Source organism: Aptenodytes patagonicus, chromosome 1 (genome assembly GCF_965638725.1).
Source record: "Aptenodytes patagonicus chromosome 1, bAptPat1.pri.cur, whole genome shotgun sequence".
NCBI lineage: Eukaryota > Metazoa > Chordata > Aves > Sphenisciformes > Spheniscidae > Aptenodytes > Aptenodytes patagonicus.
The window spans coordinates 97,846,492-97,870,569 of NC_134949.1; the positions used below are offsets into that span (position 1 = coordinate 97,846,492).

The 24,078-nt window shown below is 37.8% G+C and overlaps 1 protein-coding gene across 2 annotated transcripts in view; it reads right to left on the reverse strand.

Moving 5' to 3' along the window:
* The window catches only part of CBLB (Cbl proto-oncogene B), a 136,111-nt gene that overhangs the window by 67,739 nt on the left and 44,294 nt on the right, over positions 1-24,078 (reverse strand). For both annotated transcript variants that reach the window (XM_076350328.1, XM_076350334.1), the window contains exon 4: positions 1,130-1,276. In XM_076350328.1, the coding sequence (XP_076206443.1) occupies positions 1,130-1,276 (147 nt within the window). The remainder of the gene's footprint in view (positions 1-1,129; positions 1,277-24,078) is intronic.

Sequence of the window (24,078 nt, forward strand, 5' to 3'; positions counted from 1 at the left end):
AGTGAAACTGTTGTAAATTCACACTGAACAAAATTAATTTGCGTAAGTGCCAACCTACTATGCTGGTATTCTAAATAAAGAATGAAAGACTTATTTTAAAGAGCTGCTCTCACTCAGAAAACATAACAGATTGTTGCAGCAATTGTTCTGTGGCTTCCTATGGCCTGCATTATGCAAGATATCGGACTTGATGACCGTAATGATTGCTCCATTATATTGTAAAATATACAAACCTCTTGTCTCCTCCCTCTTATGTCACTGTTACACTAATAAACATTACATATGAGAAGGTGATGAAGCTATGCATCTTCTGTTAGCCTATATCTGTATCATAAATGAAATTGTTTCCCAGAAACAACCCCCCCACCTGTCTACTTTTACATTTTCAATATTGCATTTGCTATAAGGATTTAATCACATATCTACAAGTCACACTTAGCATTCATTTCATGACCCATTCTTGAACAATAAGTTTCTCCAAAACCTGCTTTTCATTGAACCTTCTGACATATCTCCAGTTATTCTATCTTTTTCTGTAACAGAACTTGAACGAAAGAAAATGTTAGTCCCCTGTGATTATGTTATAGGCAGTACAGTTGTAGAAAAAAAAGGTTCTATAATAAGGGATAAAAACATTATTTCAATTACTTAAAAACCACTAAATACTGTAGTAGTTAGAAAGTTAAAGATGGGATAAGGAAACATACTGTCCATGAGACCAATATCAAGTTCCTAATTCAGACTTCAGAGTTATCATTTGTAGAGTATATATATAAAATATGAAAGGACATGATTTGCCATGTACATTATGAAAACAATGTACAATCTTCACCCTAGAATGGAACCAATAAACTTCATGCAATGTAGTCTAATTTATGATTAACTGTAAGTGCCCTTGACAGAACTGCCCATACATTTTTATTCATCCTTCAGGCGAATTACAACATTAAAAAAAAAAAATTGTTAATGAATTTAACAATTTCAGCCAATTTAAAGACTTGGACAAGAAGTTACCTTTAAAATGCCCACCCACATACTTAGAACCATTATTTGGATTTTTGAAAATATCATGCTTTTTCATGCTTATGATTAGAAAGAATTAAGGATTTTGCAAAATGTTAGTACTTACTTATCTCCAAAGAATTTTCTCCAGAAATCTGCAGCATCAGCTTTGGTGATACGAAAGTTATCACCCTGAAATTGGCCATTTGGAAAAATAGCCTTGATTTCTGCTAGCATGTGACTGAAGATCAGGGACAGCTTTGTGAGGTTTCTCCTGCAGATATAATAGGAGAAAAAAAAAAATCACATCAAATCCTTAAAATTGAATAAATTGAATCAATCTTTCAGTATTTCATATATCCTGCGTATTTGTGTAATAATCACTGTGTGACACAAGAAAAACACTGAGCTTTCAACTGAAAACACATCAAAGAAATACAAATCAGTAGTTTGCATTTCCATGCACTTCTGAGGGCGTATTTATCATGCCTCCATGAATATAAAATCATTTGTTCAGCAACAGAACAGATTTGAGTTCTCAACTGCATATTCCAGATACGTTTCTGATCCCCATAAAGATTAAGCTTGTGCGTTTCTATTTCATTTAATCATTGCAGAAGCAGGAATTTATACTAATTAGACAGCTAATACAGTAAAAAATCAAAACACCAACCCTCAAAATATAGTTTTATATGTGACATCAAACCTATTTTAGTCTAGGTTTCTAGAAATATAAACACAGCACAGGACCAGGTTTACTATTTTTTCCTGTGACAATTTTATTCTTTTTATTCTTTCCAGCTTTCCCTTACTGCACCTACTTCCTATACTCTTTTTAAATGCTTTCTGTTTAGTTTAAACTTGCTTTCAGTTTTCAGTGGCATGTTAGAAACAAAAATCAAGCTTCTTTGCTATCAGCTCACTTCCATAAGCTTTCTAGACTCATATCAGCTAATGAAAAATTACTTAGTTTTTGGCACAGAAATCCCATTTAGTATAGTGCAAAGAACATAGCATCCTTAAAGGCAAATAATCCTTTTGTACGGAAAAATCTGTGGGAGATGGCAGGGAGAGGAGGGAGAGAAGACGGGTGAAGCCAATATTTATGAGTTTCCTTCTGGAGATTCCTTAGGTGATCCTTGCAGTAAAAAAGGGCTATTTTCCCACCTGATATATGAAATAGAGACCACCCAGGAGATTGAGCAGTTTCTGCTGAAGAATTTGTATTCTTATGTATTTTAATGAGCTAGAAGTGTCCTGTGTCAAGCCCATTCACCTTTCACTATCTCAGGTACTACTTAATAGTGCCTCAAAGAATTTAATGAAAAACATAATAAAATGCTTATCAATCATGTAATTTATAACTGCTTATAGACAGTATTTTAAATAAATTCAAACTTATTCATAAGTGCCTAGCCACCTGAAAAGATTAAGATAGATTTTTTACACATGCATACCAAATAGCTTTCAGAATGCTCAAAATCTCAAAAAAACAGTTGAACAGATTTCCTGGGGTCTTCCTAACAGAACACTCAACTTAGTACTGAAGCAATAATTATTTCAACTGAATTTGTGAGTAACTTGCAATAGAGATTCCTGTGGAAGCTGTGTTGCAGATTTTACTATAGGTTTTGCTACCAGGAAAACTATGATAGTTATTTTGAAAACATAAGTAATTTAAAACAAACAAACAAACCCCTGATGAATACACTCTCCCTCCCCTCAAGATTCAGAATGGTTGCAGGGCTAATTCTTTCAGAGTCCTTTAATTCCTCCAGTATAATCAGATGTCTGTAATTATGATGCTCAACTGTTCCTTATTTTCTGGATTTGTTCCTTGCTATCCCCCTTCCTATCTCCTTTGTACTTTAATTACACACACGTGTTCTTTATTATTTTACTCCTCAGAACTCAAGCCTGATGCAGAAAGCAAGCAACAGCTATTTTAATGTGGCTTCCTCAGCCTGCCCTAGACCCAAGATTAAGCAAGAAGCTATCTGTACTTGGGACAGATGGGAATATGATTCAGTGCAAGTCTGAACAGAGCTCTCCCTTGCCTGGTACACCATATATCTGTCCACATTAGCAATGTACTGAGCTGCAGGGGTTCTTTTCAGGTACAAATTTACCTAGTGAGCTGCTTGGGTTCGTGAGGCTTGAGCCCTGTAGCAAACTAAGGGATGAAGTCACGTAGAGGTGCCATCGGGGGCACTTCCTTGCCCAGGGGGAGAGTGTGTGTGTGTCTGCATGCATGCGTCCATGCACATGTATTGCCTGTTAGGTACAGCTGCACAGTGTGTGACCAGAACCAATAACTGGTAGGAACTGGACAGCAAATGCACAGTATAGACATGCATCCAAATGTTTGTATCTAAATCACAAAGCCTGTTCCTTCCTTCTTTGAACAGCACCAGTCACTAAGTGCATCAATACACTTTTGTTTCGTTACACAATTTGGTTAAAACAAAGTCAAAAGTCAAATTATTTTTGTTCGTATTTGTATAAACAAGAAAAAAAGTTTTAATATCAAACTAAGATACCTTCTTTTTATCTGACTGCAAAGCTGAAACTTGAAACCAACTAGATAGAACCTTATCTGTGCCTGAACATACATCACAGCATGTACGCGCAGCAGAAAATGGCAAGTTCTTGATCATTTTTATATATATGGTAGCTGTGTTTCCTCCTTAATTTTGATTCTTGCTGTACCAGATGATTATATCAAGTCCTCCTTTGGTACCAGATAATCATGATAAATCGTGTCTTAACTTTTCATATTTCTTCTTTAGAATTGTAAAGCACATATTGCACCATTTTTGCTTAGATATGCTTATGTGATACCAGATCTCAGTAACTTAGACAGACACAAAGCTCAATGATTTCAGAAATGGTTTTCAAGAATTATACAAGGTGCAGAGATGATGCCATCAGGGTGGGCCAGTGATTCTCCCTACCCGTGCATTTCACTCTTCTGACAATGTCTATCCATTTTAGCACATGTACTTTTGCTGTCTTGTGGAGGGCTTTCCCAGGGCATCTCAAGGAGCACACACTCCACTTTATCCACTTGGCAGTCTGTGCGGCTCCATTTTCTAAGTTAGGATGACTCCTTTTTCTGCCCCCCATATAAAGATGGAGCAGTGTCAAAAAATTTCCATCTTATTTTCCATTCATAAGTGTACGACAAGGTATTCAAGTCCTATTTATTTGAAAAACAACAACTCAAACCATCAGCTTTGGCATTTTGGTGAATAATCCTAATGGAAGCCACAGAACTGGTCAATCTGAGCCACCTATTTTAGGTCTCGTTCCCACCACGAGACTGTAAAGAAACCCATCTTTATCAATTCGGTCTGCACTTCTGACAGTAACACAGGCTTTTCTTCTCCTGGTCACAGTGAAGACTGTTGCAGTGGCAGAGGGACAACTGTACTGGCAGTCCAGTGGCACAGAAGAGCTGAGCAGATACATGCTCTGGAGAGACCCTTTGACTCACTAGATTCTAGCAGGGGAGGGATATCTTAAGGGATCATATTGGAGCTACACCTCAAAAAAATGCTATCCAAATTACAGAGAAACAATGGTTTTAATGCCTCAGCAGCCAGCCTTCAGGGTTTAAAATTATAATATACTTTCACTGGCAACCTGGAGCAGGTTAGAGGTGGGATTTCTTTCCTCAGCTGTGTTATGCCTGGTACAGAGCACAAACATATTTATTTCTGTAGAGAGAATGGGCTTCATGCTGATGAGAAAAACATTATCTTTCAGAAATCAAAATCAAACAACACTGCCTCTTTATACCAAATTGAACTGAGATGATCATTCTCCACAGTATAACAGCTACTGTGATAAGATGTAAGAATATTTTAACATTAAATGATGATACATCAACTGCATTTTATATAATGCATAGTGTAGGTCTCTTCCATATTATTTACAACCTACTCAACACCTATTACTTGATGTTTTTCCTATGATTCATGCTTAGCTTTTGCTAACTTTCTTTTGCCAACTCACACTAATGCCATACAGTTCAAAGCCCTTGTAGAACTTGATTTCTGAAGTACCAGTTTTTCAGTCGTACTCTATTATTTGTTGCCAGACATGCTTGTATGTGACAGATCTACTGAAGAACCAACAAGGTTTGAACGAACCCCAGAACATCTAAGCTATAAAAATTAAAAATTAAATTTTCATTTAGTATAAACTTGTAAAGGTCTATTGAATCAGTAAACATCTTTTGGTTAATCAAAAGACGGATGCATTTTCTTGATTTCAAAATTAACCTGTCTTTTGGACTTATAGCTCATCAGCAAGTTTTCTAAAATACAGACAGTAAAGCCTGAAAACAAGAATTGTGAGTTTGTTCACTTTTCAGTAAATGACTGTATTCTGAATCAATTTTCTCTTCAACTCCTGGGAGGGGGGTCAAGCTAGAGAACACTGCAAAGATTTCGTAACTGAAGGGCTTTTCAAATACCCAGTCATATGCGATTTGAAAACAGGGCTTAATGGAAATATTACAACATCCCAGCCATAACCAGAGCAGCAGCAGCTAGTAGTAGAAGGTCTGAAGCAGAACCTACCCTCCTGGATCTATTAAACAGGAAAGTGAAGTATGACCGGCATGCAATAACACAGATAAGATTTGGCTGTGTCAACTTTGTAATCACTGTATGAAAGCTAATTTTACTTTTTGGAAGGCAATATGGTCTAGCAAACAGAACTGGATAGGGACTTAGGCAGTGTCACTTCCTTTCTGCCACTGGCCTGATTGATGAGGTGGGAGGAACACCTGTGTCCGGCATTTACTGCCTGCGTATGCAGATGAAGAGAGTGTAATACCCAGAGCGCTCCAAAATTGGAGCGCTCCAAACAAATACGCTTGGCAGAATCAGCATATAAATAAATATACAAAGCAAAGCATACATCTCTGCCCTGATCCTTCATAATTACTGGATTTCACAGACGATAACCAAGACAAAATCAATTTAGCAAGATGTACTTGTGTCTCATGCAACAACCTGAAAATGCATAAACCTGCTTACATACTGTATGGGTATATAATTTCTACTTTCATGCTTGTATATTACTAGCTCCCATGAAAAACAATTATTTTTATGTTACAACTATACATATTTCTAGAAAACAACATAGTGTAGAAAAGAAGTCAGACTGTGTATCTTTGCAGTTATGTCATTCCAAAAATTAGGTTACTGCTGGGCTTCCTTCTTCATTGTATCTAGTAAATGTTTAATCTTTCTGCATCCACATAGATACACTTTGTTAAATGACAACCTGCTGTAATAAACAATACATCAATTCTCCAAGTTCATAATATATAACTCAATCCCCTGGCACAGAAAAACCATCTTTAGAGCTAGAATAAAATCCATTTGGCAGCTAAGAATATTTTCCAGACAGATCTGACACAAAAGTATACCAGATTATTACTAAATAACACATAATTCCTCTACAATTCTTATTTAGAATAATTGTACAAAGACAGCTCTGTTAGCTGGCAAAACTGCAAATCATAACTGCTTATGAACCAAGATAAAGGAAAATTTGAAACGCCTTCATAAGGTGAATTGTTTATTTTAAATTTTAAAAATTCATCTCCCCAATATTAAAGCTTCAAAATCCAAAGCATATGTACAGAGCTCATTTCACATAATTAGTTATATTCAAAACAGATTTCTGATCCATATGCTCAAGTTGCAGTAAAGCACAGGGATCCTACAACATACGTGTTACTAATTTGAAGGGACAGAATAGGGTCTTGTGATTCAGGTACAAAAGAGGGAAGTGGAGACCCATGTTCTGAGCTCTTCCACTCTGCTCTCTGAGAGTTCAGCATTTATGTTTTGTGCCCCAGGCTTCCATTCTGTGAAAAAAGCCCTTTACCAAATTATTTCCTTTTTGTATTTTGACACCATGAGGAAAATCAGATGCCCATAAAGCCCCTTGACAGATTATACTTCTGCCATTAACTACTGACAAGTGACCCAGACAGGAATGCACTAAGTTCAGGATAAATCACACACACACACAAAAAATTTCTGAAGAAACACGTGAATTTATGAAGCTCTTCGGAAGGCACAGGAACATGACTAAAAATTATATATGCTGCTAGCAGTTCACTCTTGATAATCCAGTGTAACCCTGACTCATTTATCCCCCTTCCTCTTCCAGAACTTCCCCTTTCACAGACAGTAAACGTAGGAAGAAAAAAAAACAAAAAAAAACAACAAAAAGCACCCCAAAGCTGCTGTTTTAGAAAACTACAGGTGTTGAACACAGTCAGATAGTCTTAACAATGGAGCTCTCCTTAACATTTCAGAGGAAGTAAAGGAAACCAAAGGTTCCTGTCAACGTGCCTGAGGAGAAAAACCACACAAAACTGTCTACCATCATATTTGGCAATCGGCTCAACTCTGGATCTGTGCAATAATTATTTTTAAAAGCTATATAAGGACAGGGTATTGTTCAGGGACCAAAGTGTATGGGCCTATTCTTGGGATGAAATATTCCTGGGACTAAGAATAAGCGTGAGCTCTATTTCCTACTTGTGCCGCTGACTCATGGAAGGAACACAGGCAAATAACTTAATTTTGCTGTGCTTTAGTATTCCTCATCTGTAAGCCCAGAAAAAAAATTACTGCCTTAAACATGGCGAGGTTCAGCCAATAATTAAATTCACCATATGCTAAACATGAAAAACAAGTATGAAATTGTAAGAAACTAGCTGGAGGGAACTACTACTTTTCCTTGAATCCTGGAGAAGTTGAGCTTATTGTGAGTAGGAAAGCAGTACCCTTCCTTGAATGTCTCTCCATCAGCCTCTTTCTGACAGATATGAGGAGTACTGTGCAAGTCTATTGCAGCTGTTCTATTCACGATGAATACCAAAAGGAAAAAATGGCAGACTTTGAGTAAGATTTGGTCAAGGATGTTTGGGAAAACAAAGAAAGCTGATCACAATGTCACCTTGAATTGTCCTCCATCTTTTCCTTTGCTTAAAAATCATTTTACATTGATACACCAACTTCCACCAGCAGTCTGGTTCCTTTCATTCTCATATTTTAAAGACCAGAAGAGTATCAAAATGGAAGAAGGCAATGCTTGAAGAATTTAAAATTTCATTCCATCTTTCAAAACTGCTTATCAGCTGTCATTGCTTCTGTAGTAGGTATTTGCTGCCCCATTTATGCAAAAATAGAGAGTGAACATAATATACAATAGCTTAGTAAAGAAAATGGAATATAAATACAAAGGAAGAAAGATGGCCAAGGTTTCTCCAAATCTAAGACTCTCTACAAACTGATGAGTCTGTCTACTCACTACTCTCTCTGGTCTTTCATTTATGAACTGGCATGCCATTGCACCTACCAACATCTCTTATTAAGTTCTATCCAAGGATTATATTTGGTTTTTGCTAAACAAACACTCCGTACAGCAGCAATCATTAATAGCTCTCATCAGCTGGGCTTTACAGCCCTCGTTTTGAAAATTTCACTACTTCCAGTTCTGTCCAAAGGACAGTTATCCAGCACAGATTAATATCTCAAGGTACTCCTAAAGCAATTTAATCTCTTTTCTCACTAGTACTCAGGTATATGAGGTAACAAATATATCCATGAAATGAAAGCACAAAGAGTGCTAGCAGGAATTAAAGTAACAAAGGAAATACAGTCTGCATAAAGCAGAATGCGAGTTGTCAAAAAATAAAAAAAAGGTGTGTTGACAAGCTAAAGATCTAATAATTTTCCCCATAAATAGTTATTATCTCTATTTACTTACACAAAAGGACAGAGGTAGCCAAAAAAAACCCCTAGAGAATGCTACTCACGGAAAGAAATTTGAATAAAACTGACCTGAATATTTACAAGTATAAATACTTTGTAAAGGACAGTCAATCCTATGACATCATAAGTAGCAACATAAACTAAGAGCCAACAGATTTACTGATTTTACTACTGAAACTTTTAATAGAGCTACTATATCATCCTTACAAAACACCTGTTTTAACATACTTAATCTGATATGTATAGAGATTAAAAAATAGAGCTGGACACTGGCTTGTTTAGTTTTATTTGCTACTTTTTAAAAGTCAGTTGCTTTTGCACTATGGTTCCACTCATCAGTACCAACATGTTATTTAGCACTGTTCTGCTTCCTCCATCCTCCTCCTGTAGATGTCTTTGTCTACCAAGGTCCAATGTCATTAACTGAACACTAACTTAAGCGTAAAGCCAAATATCTGCATCTATAAATGAAACTAAAGTTGTCACAGAAATCCCCAGGAACAAGGGTAAATCCCATTTTTGAAAAGTTGAATTAAGTCACTGAATACATAAACATGTAAAACTTTTTAAAAAACATGAGTGAATTAATATGAAACAAGGAAGAAGCAATTAGCATGCTTTCACCATCTTCCAAAGCTTTCTTCAAGTGGAAGGAATATTCAAAAGAACATTTGGCCAAAATAAGCAGTCTGTTAAAGGCAGAGGTGTGGTCGTCGTGATTTTTTACTCGCTGATTAGGACAGTAAACATCTTGAATTCCATTGCAAAGTGAGGCCACTACTATAATTCATACTATCCGTGTACTAGAAGTATAACTGATAGCATCAACAGGTGTTAATGTTTCCCCATATAATCATCACTCTCATAATTCTTGTGAGGATTACTTGGTTTGGAGATTATCCACGCCATGGATAAAGCACATCCATGCCAGGCCAAGCAAAACTGCATGCAAAAAGGGGCACTTCTGTATGTGGAGCAACTCAAGTGACTCTGGAAGGGATACAAGGCTGAGTTTGGCACAAATCCTGCCACAGCCAACAGCAGCAGCCCAAAGGCCAAGGATGGCACAAGGAGGTACTGATGCGACTAAATGCTTTATCTGCTTGACAGCAATCTAGCATGAGCAAAGGGAAGTGGTTTAGTTTGTGTTGTGCTTCATCTAGTTTGCTGTTATGCAGCACCAGGAAACCCAGTGGTTCTGAGGTGCTAATACCAACAAAGCACCTATGCCATATAGCACCCTGAGTAAATCTCTTAGTATGCAGGTCTGCCTGTTATCTGAGCAGCAAATAATTGATTACGCTTCACTTTTTTGGTTGTGGTGAGCAATTTTCTTACACAGAAATAGTCCAGAACATGTACTGCAGGCTTGTTTTTTCAGAATTTTCTATTCAGACTCTATTACCTCTCCTTAAAACATGCTGTTGTTATGTTTTCTAAGTGAAATAAATTAAAAAGAGACTCCATAGAAATTAGCATCCTCAGCGATAGGCAATATAAAGTACTTAATTTTAAATGCAAAACCTATTGAATTCTGCAACAGTGTAGTTTCTTGTGTAGACAAATCTTTGATTGTTAAACAGTTAATCTAAAATTTTTCAGGCTTACTGCTCTCATCACACTCAATGACTGTGGAAAAAATCCACAACACGATCTAGCCATTTCTGAAAGCAGGACTGGTAATACTTTTTGCTGACATTAAGAAGTTTTGGCAAACTAATATGCATATATGTCTTCTTTCATATATATCATTCTCAAGTACCTAAATCCAATTTTGATACTTAACAGGAAACGGTCTTTGGATCATATGTGCCTCTCATACATGTACTCTTGTGAAAATTTACACAGATTTGGCCAAATGATGAAACTGAGGGAAATCTCCTCCAAGAGGGCCAAAACAAAATTCAAAATTCTCAGCTCCTATGGTTGATTAAACTACATATGAAACATTTGCAGACAACTCAGCCTGAGCTAGCTTGCAGCTGTGGGGCACAACTCTTAATTCTTAAGTAGTGGGCTTTCAACACCAAAGAGGATAGGATAAGAAAATTCTTCTCCCTTTCTCTCAGTGAAGCCCTACAACGAACTCAGAAAGGAAGACAAGCTGTTTGATTCAAAGGCAAAGACGACAGAAGCTAGAGAAGGGAGATGGAAAGAAATAGATGGCAACATCGAACTCAGTGAAACTTGAATTAAAAGGTATGATAATGCAGAGCAGCATAGGAAAGCCCGTGAGAAAATGCCAGTGCTTTTAGAGAAGAATTTGAACAGCATAAAAAAAAATAAACTACAAGGAGATGCATTAAACATCAGGAACAAACATATATATTTTATGGTTGCTTGCTAAGTGAACATCTACCCTGTACATTCAAGGCCTACCCAGGCAACAGTTCCATGGAATAAGAAAATTTCATACTGTATTTAGAGACTATCACAATGTACAAATACAAAGGGGACCAACCATGGTCACATATATAATCTTATTTATGGCAATTCTTTTGAGATCTCACCTTTTCAATTTTAAAATATTGTAATTTAATTTGCTTTGGTGAGTCATAAGAATTGTAATAGTATTTTTACCGGTCAGATCTTCTGATACAGATAAGGGATCTGAACTGAAGTTTTAAAATAACTTAGCACTCACTTTCATGCACTAGGAGTGCAGAGAAGTATCAAAGCTTCTGTATTTTTTTTTAGATTATTTTAAAAGTGCCATAACCTGCAGAGGTGCTTATTACCTGCTGTGTCACACATGATTTCCATTGAGTACAAGTCAACAAGATTGCAAGTCAACAAGGTGTTCCAACATTCCTAAGAGACTGGCCAAAAGGGAATTTTCCTGGCTGAGCTGCTTCTGAGCCTTGGTCAAGAGACAATGCTAAGCTGCACATTTTGCCCCAGAACTCAACTTTTTCTAAAGTCCTTGGATTTTACTTTTTGAGCCTTTTGTACATCATTACTTCTATGTATTTGTTCTGTGGCAGTGGTAGGAGCCTGTCACCAAAAGCAGAGTTCATTGTTTTACAAAGACTAACCCTCTTCATCCCACATATCTTCCTGTTAAAATTACCATCATTAAATGAGTAGAGGAACTCTCCAACTCTACATCTTCACAAATATATTTTTTTACAGACCTTCAAATATGTCAAAATAAGAATTTTTACACTAAGCCCTGAAATAAGATTCCATGTAGGCAGCCACTCTCATTAAAGCATTCTAAGGGTTGTTTTTCACGTGGTCTAAAACACATGATATTTACCAAAATGGAAGTCCAAGTGAGAGCTAAAGAACCCACTGTAATATAATAATCAGCCTTCAAACCATGTCTCAGGTAATTCCTAGAGCTAAAGTTATTGAATTCCTATCAAACCTACCATAAAAATTCCCATTTCCTCAGATGCACTTTAATCAAATCCACCTGAAATCATTCACTGAAAATGATTTAAACATTACTTAGTGCTGAGATGCAGCTTGTTTGCAACATTCAGTTAACAAAAATGTGTCACATAGCTAAGCAGCATCACACAAATGCATATGGCACAGAAATATACAAAATAAGATATATGAAGTACTGAAACTGTATGTGGGTCTTAGAATAATCACTGTGTTTATTTACTGAGAGAATGTAAAGTGACTGTCATTCAAAGAAGAAAGTTACCATCTCTGGCCAAAAGCAGTAAACAATACAAATCTACCCTATTCACTTTCATATATACCCTGAAGCAATCAGCCTCCTGTCTTCTCGCCTATCAGAAGCACCTCTAAACCATTTAAAACCAGATACATTGCTGTCAGGTTGCATTAGGAACTTTACCTGTACAGAGTAGCAAGGAAAGAAAAATCAAATACTTGGTTCCAAATTGTTACTTGATGCTATACCTACTTACAGCCCATGAGGATCAGGTCAGTAGATACCTAACAGGGCAATTAGGAACAATCTGGCACCAACTGGGAATACAGCACAGACCTTGGGAAAAGTCTAATCGATTTCCTCTTTATAACAAGGTGTGTGATTTCATATTAACTAGAAAAAACAGAACTGGCTGAAATATTTTCATCAGTAATTTGGACTGAGTAAAAGCAGGCGCTAAAAAAAATGCAGGGATATAGCTAGACAGACAGCTGTATTTTTTCACGAAAACTGAGGCAGAATCTTTACCTTCAGGAAGTACTGATATCAAATTTCAGAACAGAAGCTGTCTGTAGAAATCAAAATAAAGCATTTTGCTTCTTCACTCCTTATCTCCCATGAGAAGCAAAGGAAGAGGACAAAACGAACAAGATTGAAAAGTTCTTTGTGAAAAACTATTTTTCTTTTTTGGTCTAAAGTACAGTAACCAATGAAGAAATTTATACCCTGACCTGCTTACTAGATTTTTTTTCCCCTTTCAACATTAATAAGCTTATCCCATTTTAATGACTACATTTATGAACATGGGTCATCCCCCACTGCTTTCAACTAGTGGTGACATTTTCATATGTGGACACTTCAATATGGGAGACAACCAAACGGTTTAAAGAAAGCTACACAGCCATGGCCTAAGAAGGATGGTCTGGCATGAATAAAGAATTGGGCTGAAAAAAACAGAAGCAGAGGGTAGGCATTAAGAGTTTATGCTTGAAATGGAGGGAAGTACCAGCTGAGTTATACAGGGCTCTGCTCTGTTCAGCACATTCACGGGAAAGCAGCGAGCAGCAAGGTGACAAAGTTTGCTGATTCCATAAAGCTATTCAAAGGCTATAAGGCTGACAGATAACTGCAAATAGCTGCAGAGTGACAGAACAACAAAAATGGCAGATGAAGTTCAATATACGTGAAGGCAAAACGATGTATCCGAAAAAATAATTTTGACCTGATGTACAGAAGTGTAGGCTCTGAGCTGACCATTGCCACTCAGAAGCAAGACTTTAGATTATGGTAGGTAATTCCATGACAACATCAGCTCAGTGCTCATCAGCAATAAAAGCACAAATTAATTATTATTAATTATCAACAAAGGAACAGAGAACAAACCAGAAAACATAATTATGCCACTATATGGAATCCTAGTCACCTCTTATCAAACCAGATATATAAGAACTAGATATACGAGAGAGACATCAAAAGACAACAAGGATTATCAAAGGTAAGAAATGGCTTCAAACTGAGGAGGAACTGAGTATGCTGGGACTCTTCACCTTGGACAAGTAACCACTGAGGAAATCTGACAGAGGTCTACAAATTGCGAGTGGCATAAGGAAGATGGATGGGGACTGACAGTAACTAGAACATTAAATGAAGCTGATGGGAAGCAAGCTCAAAAAATCCCTGATCCACAGAAGTTGTTGCCTAAGGATACTGTGGAGGCAAGTTTAAATAGGCTTGAGGGAAAAATGGAAAAACACCAGGAAGAGCGGCTTCACTGAAGGTTGCTAGAGTAACAAAGCACAAGAGTCTCAGGAAATCCCTGAGCTAAAAATGGGCAAAGGCTGGGAGAGTACTAGGAGAGTGTACTATATTATGCATGTTTGCCTCATTTGGTCTTCCTTAGGTATCTGCTTACGCTCACCATGGAAAGCAAGAATGACCATACTGATTCAGATTAAGGGTCTGTTTTAAGAACTTAAGGCATGGTACTTAAGAATTTAAGAACATGGTACCCTATGTTCTTAAGTTCACTTAGTTCACTCCTCATACAATTTGATTGCACAAAACTTTTAATACCTTATAAATTAATTTTGAATGCCTTGGAAAATGGAAGTGTCCTGCAACTTGACAATCATTCTTTTTCACCCCCATAACTGGGACTGAAAAGTTGAAGTTGCCCGAAACACAGACTGTATCAGGAGCATGGCTGTGTGTTCCCAGAAGGGTACTTGCCAACGTTGGAGAAGTGCGTAGTGTTAAGAGAGCTGATGGCGAAGTCGAATCACAGATGTCTTCCAAGACAATCAACTTTCACAGTGAGAGCCAAGTAAGATAGCGTTCCTAAAATTAGATCAAGAGGCTCATAGAGGGCAAGAGTCCAAAGAGGATGAGAAAAGGTTACTATACCACAGCTGGAGTGGAAACATCACAATTTTGAGTGACAATGTGAAAATCTGTACGTTTTACTCACTCCTAAATCTTATCACATGCAAGCTATTAAAACGATACACATGAATATAATCACAACTGGAAATAAAATAGACTAAAATTCCTTCCAGTGAAAATATTTTTTTTAAAGCATAAAGGCTCTAAGCGTCACACCCGATTCTTTATTCCCAAGACTAAACACTTGTGCAGTTTTGCCTAGCAATGCAGTTTACTTTGCTACTTGCAAAAGTAAACACTTTCTGTGATTGTGGATGCCTGGAACAACCAACCAGCCTCTGAAAACAAATTGCTTTGAAACAGGAACATAAAACTGAAAACAACAGTATTCTTCTAACACCGAAGCATTCCAGCTCTTGCTACCAAAGCAAGTAAGAACAGAGAAAACAGCAGACACAGAATTCACATCTTAAGTTGAAACAAACAAACAAAAATGTCTGGATACTAAGAAATCCAGCTGTAAGTTTCTAACCACTCTTTTTTCATGAATCATCTTAAAATCACTGCACTACATATTCTGGCAAATTCTCGCCACCTGAAAATACTTATATTAAGATTATATGAAATTGTACATACTATCTTTAGTCTGGTTTAGTTTGTGGACCCAACATTTCAATTTCTCTAATTACTTGAACGCTGTAGCTAAATTAAAAAAAGCATATATTCTAAAGAACCACCGGGCTAAAATATTCACAGTCAAAAACATATTCCCACTTCTGGTTTTCAGATAGTCATCTTGGGATAGGAAAGGAGCATTAATTCCCAAAGTGTATGTATTTAATTGTCCTTTTATACTATGAATAATAGGAAGACTGTTTAGATCTGAAGTGAAGGGAAACAGAATTAAAAAAATAAAAGTGCATTCCTTCCATCTCTGGGAAGCTCAGAGCACCAGCTACTATGGCAGATGGCCTGCTGAGGTTCGGCAGGTTTCAAAATACCCATGACAAAGAGCTCCACTTGGTGTGGCATATTTGCTGTTGGAAACCACTCTCACTCATACTAGCAGTTTTCATCCTACATGAGTGACATCTGACATGAACTGGCTGACGTAAATACTGTTGCTGTTGTAAGTCGTATCAGAGTTACTGTAACAAATACTTGTGATCAATAGCCATCATTTGATCTTATAGTCAAATTACAAAGCCTCTATTCTGCTAAAGAGACTGAAAAAAATCATTACCAAAACAAGAACTATTACAGCTATCTACAACAGTTATATACTAAAGAAGCTTGTGTAGCCAACTTTAATAACATCTCAATCTGTATCAGCAAAAAGACAGTGTTCTGGAGAGTTTTTGTGCCCCGAGTCCCCACACAGCCTGCCCTGTCCCTGGCCAGCTTCCCAGAAAAAAGCAAGGCCCTGTACACCAGTTTCCACCCAAGGTCCCACAGCACTTCTTCACTCCTCTTATTCCCTAATGGCTGAAAAGTAAATTTTTCATCTGGCTCCCAGAGAAGAGAGAGGAAAGAAGGTGACAGACAGACAGGAAAGGGGGAACAGAGGAGGCAAAGGCCAAATAGTTTTCCTGGGGCTTCTTGCTTCCCACCCACCAAGCCACATTCCACAGCTCCACAAGGGAGAGCCCCCTCTTTAGTACAGAAGATAAAATAGTATCTGACCTAGAGCGTTCTCTTACAAAACGCTCATCCATGGAAAAGACCGAAGTAAAACACAAAAACATGAAACATCCAGTGCGTTGCACTCACGTGCTTTCATACCAGTCTAAATCCCACCAGATCACAGTAAACATTTGGGAAGGGAAAGAACCGTACTTCATGTTAAAACCCTGAACATAGGAAATTCCCAAATACTTCTCCAAAGAGCCTGAGGATTAAAAGGCCTGGCTGGTATGCCATAGTGACTCATTGCTTAAGTCCGGCATATTAAAAGATTAGCCAGCCACAAGAAACTTTTCTTTTGCCATGAGTGATGTTAGTTAAAAGGTAAAGAGATCTAGAGAAGGTATTGTGAGAAAAGTGGCAGAAGACAGAATTGAGAAGGACATTAAAAATATTTTTTTAAAGAGGTGGGGAGTAAAGGAGGATACTATAAACCCTTTTAAAGCTGAAAAATGAGAAGGATAAAAAGGTAGAAATGAAAAGTGGAAAATATACGTCTCTGATTCTTCCTTCAGAACTTTATAGTTCACATTTTCCTCCAAGTTTAGTCACCTTAATTGCACGTATGATTCACAACAGGCTCACTTGCTAGTAACAGAAGATACATGACTAACAAGGCAGAGTAGGTTTTGATTTCAATAGCTAAGTAAGACCTCAGTATATCTGAAAAATTTATTTCAAGTATGTGAAAAATAACTCTCAATTTGATTTTTCCATTTCTTGGTCTTTCTACAGTCTGGCTGCAAGGAGTCTAGTAATAACAGCAACAATGCACTAACATTGAGCAGTTCATCAACATCTCACACTAGCTGTACATAACTCTCTTGGAGAATATGAAAGGTATTTATTTCCAAAAGCAAGCCCTTAGTATATGTTAGGAACAATGTAAATAATTTTGAATTGAGACTGTGCGAAGCAGCAGTTATAACTTGCAATATTTACTCAAAGAATCACAACTGTGGAAATAAGAAAGTGTTTTCAAAGTATTTAATTCTGAACAGTATACTCTGGCTTCACTTAAATGTTTTTAATAGCACATTTAAGCAAAATGCAACTAAGACAACATAGCTCCTTTTGGAAGAAAGAGCAATGCTAAATAAATCACAGCTAATCTAAACTCTCAGCTCACTTCATGGTAATTTTGAGTGGAGATGAAGTGATAGGGATGTGTTCAAGAGAGAGGGATTGCTTTTTGTGCAGAAGAAAGTTGAGCCCCCAACTACAAAGTTTAATCAGGCAAAACAGAGAACATTAACATTGCAGAGGATCTCTCTGAAACAGGTGTGACCCTCTGAGCAGGTGCTGGGAGGTCACAGACATCTTGCTGCAGACTGGGGACTTGAGTATGTCATGTGAGGTTCTAGCTTTACACACTTGCACCTGTGCAAATTAAGCACTGACAAGTGTAAAACATCACTGATTCCAACTTTGTACAGCTGCAAGTAAGTGCACAGGTGCAGCTTCCCTGTGACTCAGGGCCAACATGTTTAATGCCATGACCACATACCACCACTTCTTCCTCAGGCAGTCCACAGCCAACCCTCTACAATGAGTATTTAAATACTTACAATGGTTATTTTTATCATCAAGGCTGTGTGGGGGGAGCTGGAGAGGGAGATCCTGGAAGCATTCAATAAAAACATCCATCCCATTTGTACATGGGAAACTTAAGCCCACTTTCAAACTGTACTGAAATAATTTCACAGTCAATTCATAGAGCTCAATGGATTCTGCTGTAAACAAGTCTTGGCTGAAAACAAAGTTCATCCCACTGTAAATCTGGTGCTACATTCAGATGGCCTAAATTCCACCTAGCTCACTATGTGCTTATTTTTGAAAGCTCATGAAGCAAGGCTCATTGAGAACCTGCAACTTAAAAAAAGAAAAAAAAGGAAAAAGCAGCACATAATCCCTTCTAAATTCCTTTGATCTAAAATTATGCTTTTCCCCAGGTATTAGGAACATCACTGAAAAAGACTTCTCTTGATTTAAAAAATTAAGAAAATCATAGACATTTATGCTTGGTTTCAAGAATTATTAGCACATTTTTTTTAAAACAGTCTTGTTAGACACTTTACTTCTTCTGATGAATACTATCTCGCACACCTACAGAACTGCAAATATTTCCACTTAGGATAAAAAAGAAATTTTCCTCTGCTTCCTCTCCAACTTTCTCTGTTAAAACAAAACCGACTTAATGATTTTTGCTCAAAAATTGAAGATTTGCAAAAGTTTCAGGTCAAATATCTGTAAGGAAATCACTGGAAAGGGACCTTTATAAAAATTTATGGAATGTGACTTATAGCTGACACCATATACTCCATCTCTCTCTATACATTAACCAAAAAGATCCTTTCAACCTATAAATGCAGGAAAATCCTAAAATAATGGAAGGGCACAGAAGATAAACCACTGTACAACTTGCTGTAGTAACAGCTTACAAACATCAATATATGTCATTGAAGCATTAGTCAAAATGCAATCAGACAATATTTATCAGACTGCAAGGACTTATTCCCAGATCCAGAACTCAAAGGGACACTTACGATTTTAATGGGAGCCACAAGAGCTGTGAGTCTGACAGGTTAAGTGTTAAGGGACAAAGGCTTCACCTTCGATGCTAAAAGTGTGTCTTGTATCCATGAGTTAATTTGCATTAGTTATTCTATTATGAATTCCTAATCCAAACAGAGATCTCTAATCTCACTGAGATGAATTATGGGTCAACCTCAGGCAAGCGTTATAATGCTGATTTTGTCTAACAAAGAACTTCTTTGCAGGTACCCTGCCTCTAGCAGAGCTTTATGTGAAGCAACTATCTCACATCAACTTTCCATCAATTTCATTAGCACCCCCTACCATCTTTCTCAACAGCAAAGCCATATATGTAGATTCAAACAAAAACCAGAAATCCTCTTTTCATTAATGGTTACAGTCTGCGGCACCCAGCACTATCCACTGAAATCTTGCCCCAATGTCTCTCTTACACAGCAGGGATTAAAAATAAAGAAAGAGGTCACAAGAAGTATCACTCCACAGTTTATTATCTGTCTTCTGACAACAAGTAATAAATCCTTATCCTAATTACTAATCCTTAATGACTGACTGCTATAATGATTAGCTTCCATTACAATCAACTGAAAGAGTAACAAGGTCCCTCTAAAGCTAGTGACAGGAAAGCCAAAAACGTGTAAGAAGATTTTGATTCTAGGTGGAGGTCTCCATACAGATGGCTTGCTTGGGTGTAATACTGCTAACCGGCAACAAAAGTCAACACCAGAGATGCAGTGGATTCTTGCAAGGTCCTCCAGAAAGGGCAGCTAGAGAATGGTGTGGGGATCTAATCAGTCTCTGTGCCATCCCTTCTGACCACAAAATACTTCATTTCCTCATTTTAAGAATTGCTCATCCAATCCTTCACTGTTCATACAGGTTTCCTGGGATTAGTTCTCTCCATGTCTGAAAAAGTTTCAGCTTGTGGTGAGGGGAGGGATATGGCTTCCTGAAACTCCAGAAGAACCAGTGTGTTTGTTCTGGGATACCCTCGGGGGCACTTACTGCCCCTTCTGCACCATCATTTGCCCTCTGGAAGCTGTGCAGCTTGGCAAAAAATCTCTTCAACAGAGAACAAAAGACTGTGATGTTGGTTATCCTGCATTACACAGGAGGAGGTGATCCTTTTATTACCAAATTCATACAAATCATAATACCAAGAATATATGCAATATAGGGTAGGATTTATCCGCAACCCATGTCATAAAAACAGTATGCTGTTTCTATGTGGTAAATTGTGTGGCAAATGTCACATTAGCACATTATATAAAAAAATAACATTTTCTTCTGTTTCTAACTTTATAGATCTTCCTAGCCTACCATATTCACCTCTGCCCTTCGGTATTTTCTTTAGATTACTTGCATTCATTCTAACATTTATTCAGTTGAGTTGAAATGTATTTTTCAGCAATGAGTAGGAGTGAGGTAAGTACCAGCTATCTATATAACCAATAAACTAGTTCTTTCCTGTATGCCTTTTGGTATCAGTGGGTATTGAGATACACACACACACACCCCCCTCTCTCTCTCAGAGGGTATATATATATACACACACACACACACCCTCTGCATATATATGTATATACACATATATATGTAATCGGCAGTTAGCTGAAGAGGCTGAAGAAGACTACAGTAGGCCACTTCCTCTCCAACACTGTAAAAAAACCTGAACTGGACATGTGTTTGTTCAGACTCTAGGGCCCAAACATTTTCTTTGAGTGTTGTCCCCAGCCCCACGCTTCCCTTTCATGTTCTCTGTTGCAATTAAGACTTCTTAGGTGCACGACGCGTTACAATCAGACACCAGTAACACCTTTACATACCTTGCATCAGATTCCACATTTTGCCCCCTCAGGAATGAAAAGCCTTCCCTTGCACTAACCGTAAGTCATTCTCGTGCTCTGTGCTACCAAAGCACCTCAAAGAAAAGGCAGGATCAGGCAGCGGTTCCATCACCGCCACTGCCTACAAACAGGGTCACAGCCTTGGGAGTGCTCCACCCATAGGGAGAACAACCAGCTCCACCTAAGCCCTAAAGTCGGCACAAAGAGCCTTTGCTCCTTCTTTCACAAAAGACTATTATTCTGTAAATAACTAAGGGGTTAATGAGCCTCCGCGCTGCAACATGTCACAACAGGGTGACTGAATTTGTTTTAAACAGGTGTTAAAACGAACAGTTTGAACAGTTTTTGCTATATCCTATAGCGGATACACAGCTAATGTTTGCTTCCTCGATTTTAGAAAAAAGCCAAGGCGGCAAAGATACATTTTTAACAAGTGTTCAACAGCCCTGACCACGCTGGCTATAGGTATTAGGAAACAAAACAGGGCCAGGGCGTGAGCACTCCTACCTGCAGGCCCTACCCTTTCCCTGCTCGCAGGCGCCTTGGCATGACTCTGGCCCAGGCCAATTAGCGTTCTGCCACACAACACCCAGCTACCATACGGGTGACAGCTCCAGTTCTGTCTGAAGGACTGTTCCCAGCAGGCTGTATGGGTCAGGTCTCCCTGTCTTGAGAGAAAGGCATGTTCTTCTAGACATACATGTCATACCACACCATTACCCCTGAGGATCACACAATGACTGTTAGCCCATTTTATACATGGGCACAAAAATGGCTATCAGTTATAGAATGGAAATGACATCTAGGGAGAATTGGTAACCAGGGATCTAATTCAGGAACATACTTAAGGCTCACAGACAACAGTGAACCTCAGCAAATGTCTAAGTGCCTGACTGATTAGAAAGGAAGCCTAAAGATATCTGAGCTAACCTATAAAAAAGAGTTAGTAATGATTAAACCCAAACTTCTGTAACGATAGTTTCTGTTGAAGAAAATATTTCAGTTGTGAATGCCAGCAACTGAAAGCAAGAAAAAAAGAGTAAGGGAAGAACAGCTTGTGTTTCTAAATAGAGGGCAAGAAACGATTTGGCATGCACCATTTCTAACAAAGATGTACCAGAAATTTTACAGTGTAAAAACCTGAACAGTCACTCTCAAAAGCACAAAGCCATTTCAGCATCTGTTGAAAACACTGCGTTATCTCAGACTGTAACTATGACACAAATACAGAGAACTATAAATACAATTACATCTGTAGTTTTTATCTAAAGTAATCAGATGTTATGCATGAGAATATCAAAACCAGAAGGAAAACATCAGGTTTTGATAAAGGTTGAGATATTCTAGGATTTATATGGCATTAAATTTTGCTCTAAATCGAGACAGACCAGTTCCTAGCCTAAAAAGGGAGAAATGTCAAACTTCATGAAGTCCACCTGAATTTCCAGCACTCCTGTTGTTTTTACAGGAAAGGTGGTAATATGTAGTCAAATATAAAACCATGAGAGTTTGCAGGAAAGAACTTCTCCTTTGCCTATACTTGCAAAGTTGGATATGTTGTTTACAGTTGAACCTAATATTTTAAAAAAAGAACATAACCCAAATATTAAGGAACAATGCTACATACTCTGAGATTACCTGTAGGATGAAAGCAACGTTACAAAGAATTGTTAGTTGTTTATTCTTCTGCTATCCAACATTTGTTGAGACCACTTGGTAGAAAAACCCAAACGATCCTATTTTAAATTGTGGAACTTTTTTACCCACTTTGTTTAACTGAACTCTCTCACATCACTAACACCAGATTTTTGCTCAAATGAAACTACTAGGGAAAATCTGCCCTCTGAAAGTGACAAAACCAAAGAACTTCCCAAAAGCGAGAGTTGTGTTGAATTTCCTTACTTGTGAACATTCTGTTCCTAATTTTCCTATTTTAAAATCAACAGCAGTTTCCATACTGAAAATTAGTCGCCCTAGCGAATGCATAGCAATTTCTATCCAGTTCAATAGGGTCAGAATTTGAGCTGGTAGGAAACAACTCACACTTCATGAAAAATAAGCATACAATTGCTAGACAGTTTTCTGCATGGAGAAACTTCACAAATCCACCAAAAAAATGCATCAAAACTCTGTATCATGATTCTTCCAGCCATGATTTATCAGGTGGTATTATTACCGTTTCAAAACAGAATGTTAAAATCCACCTGTAGCTTTCTTTTTGCATATGCCATACTGGAAATAATTTAATGTAATTATACTTTGAGGAGCAGTTTCGTAATTCAGCTCCTCTGAAGTCCAAGCTGATGCTAAACAGGTCGCTTCCCAGTGTTCCTCCTCACAGGCACCACTCTCTACTCTTGCATGTGCTGAGAGTCCCCTTCACCAGCGCTGTCCCTCCCATAGCCATGCTGCCACACAGCTCTACGAGGTGATTCAGAAAAGGCAGGGTGGGGGGCAGAGCAAGGATTAATTTCTCTAGCCAAATAATGACTTTTCTTCTCCTCCTCCTGCCCCAAACTTCCAACAGAAGAATTTCAGGAGAGGTTAGGGAATGAGGTAATAGCCCAACCACAGATCTTGCCAGGAATAAAGGTCTGGGTTTTGGGGTGGCTGGTTTGGGGTTTTTTGTGTTAGGGGTGGGGGCTGGTTTGGGTTTTTGGTGTTGGGGTTTGTTTTTTTTCAATATAAGAATCAGAACACCAAATTAAGTTTTCCCTTTTACACTTTTTACAGCTAAAATATGAGCAAATTGTTTTCCCCTGCAATTTTAGTACGAAGTTGCAAAACCTCTCAAAACAGAGGTATCTAATGGAAATTTTGACACATGCTTCATTAGAGCCACTCTAGTCAGTCCTGGTTTGTCCAAGTTCTTTCCATTTAAAGGCCTTTTACTTTTTCATACATGAGAGATTTTCCTGTAAAATTCTATATTTGGGATGGCTTTTTCCTCTCTATTTAAAATCACTGATGTGCTCTTGCCTTACAGAGGTTGTTGAAATGCAGACAGTTGGGTTTTTTTTCTTTTTTGGGGAAAAAAATTGAATGCTAAAGAAAGTCAGATGTCTAGCACTTAACTGCTTTGCATCCAGCACATGTGAAACACTGCCAAGTCAAAGTGGTAAGTGAAAATAGCAAGCAGAAACCACTTTGGACATATGTAAATAGCTACTTG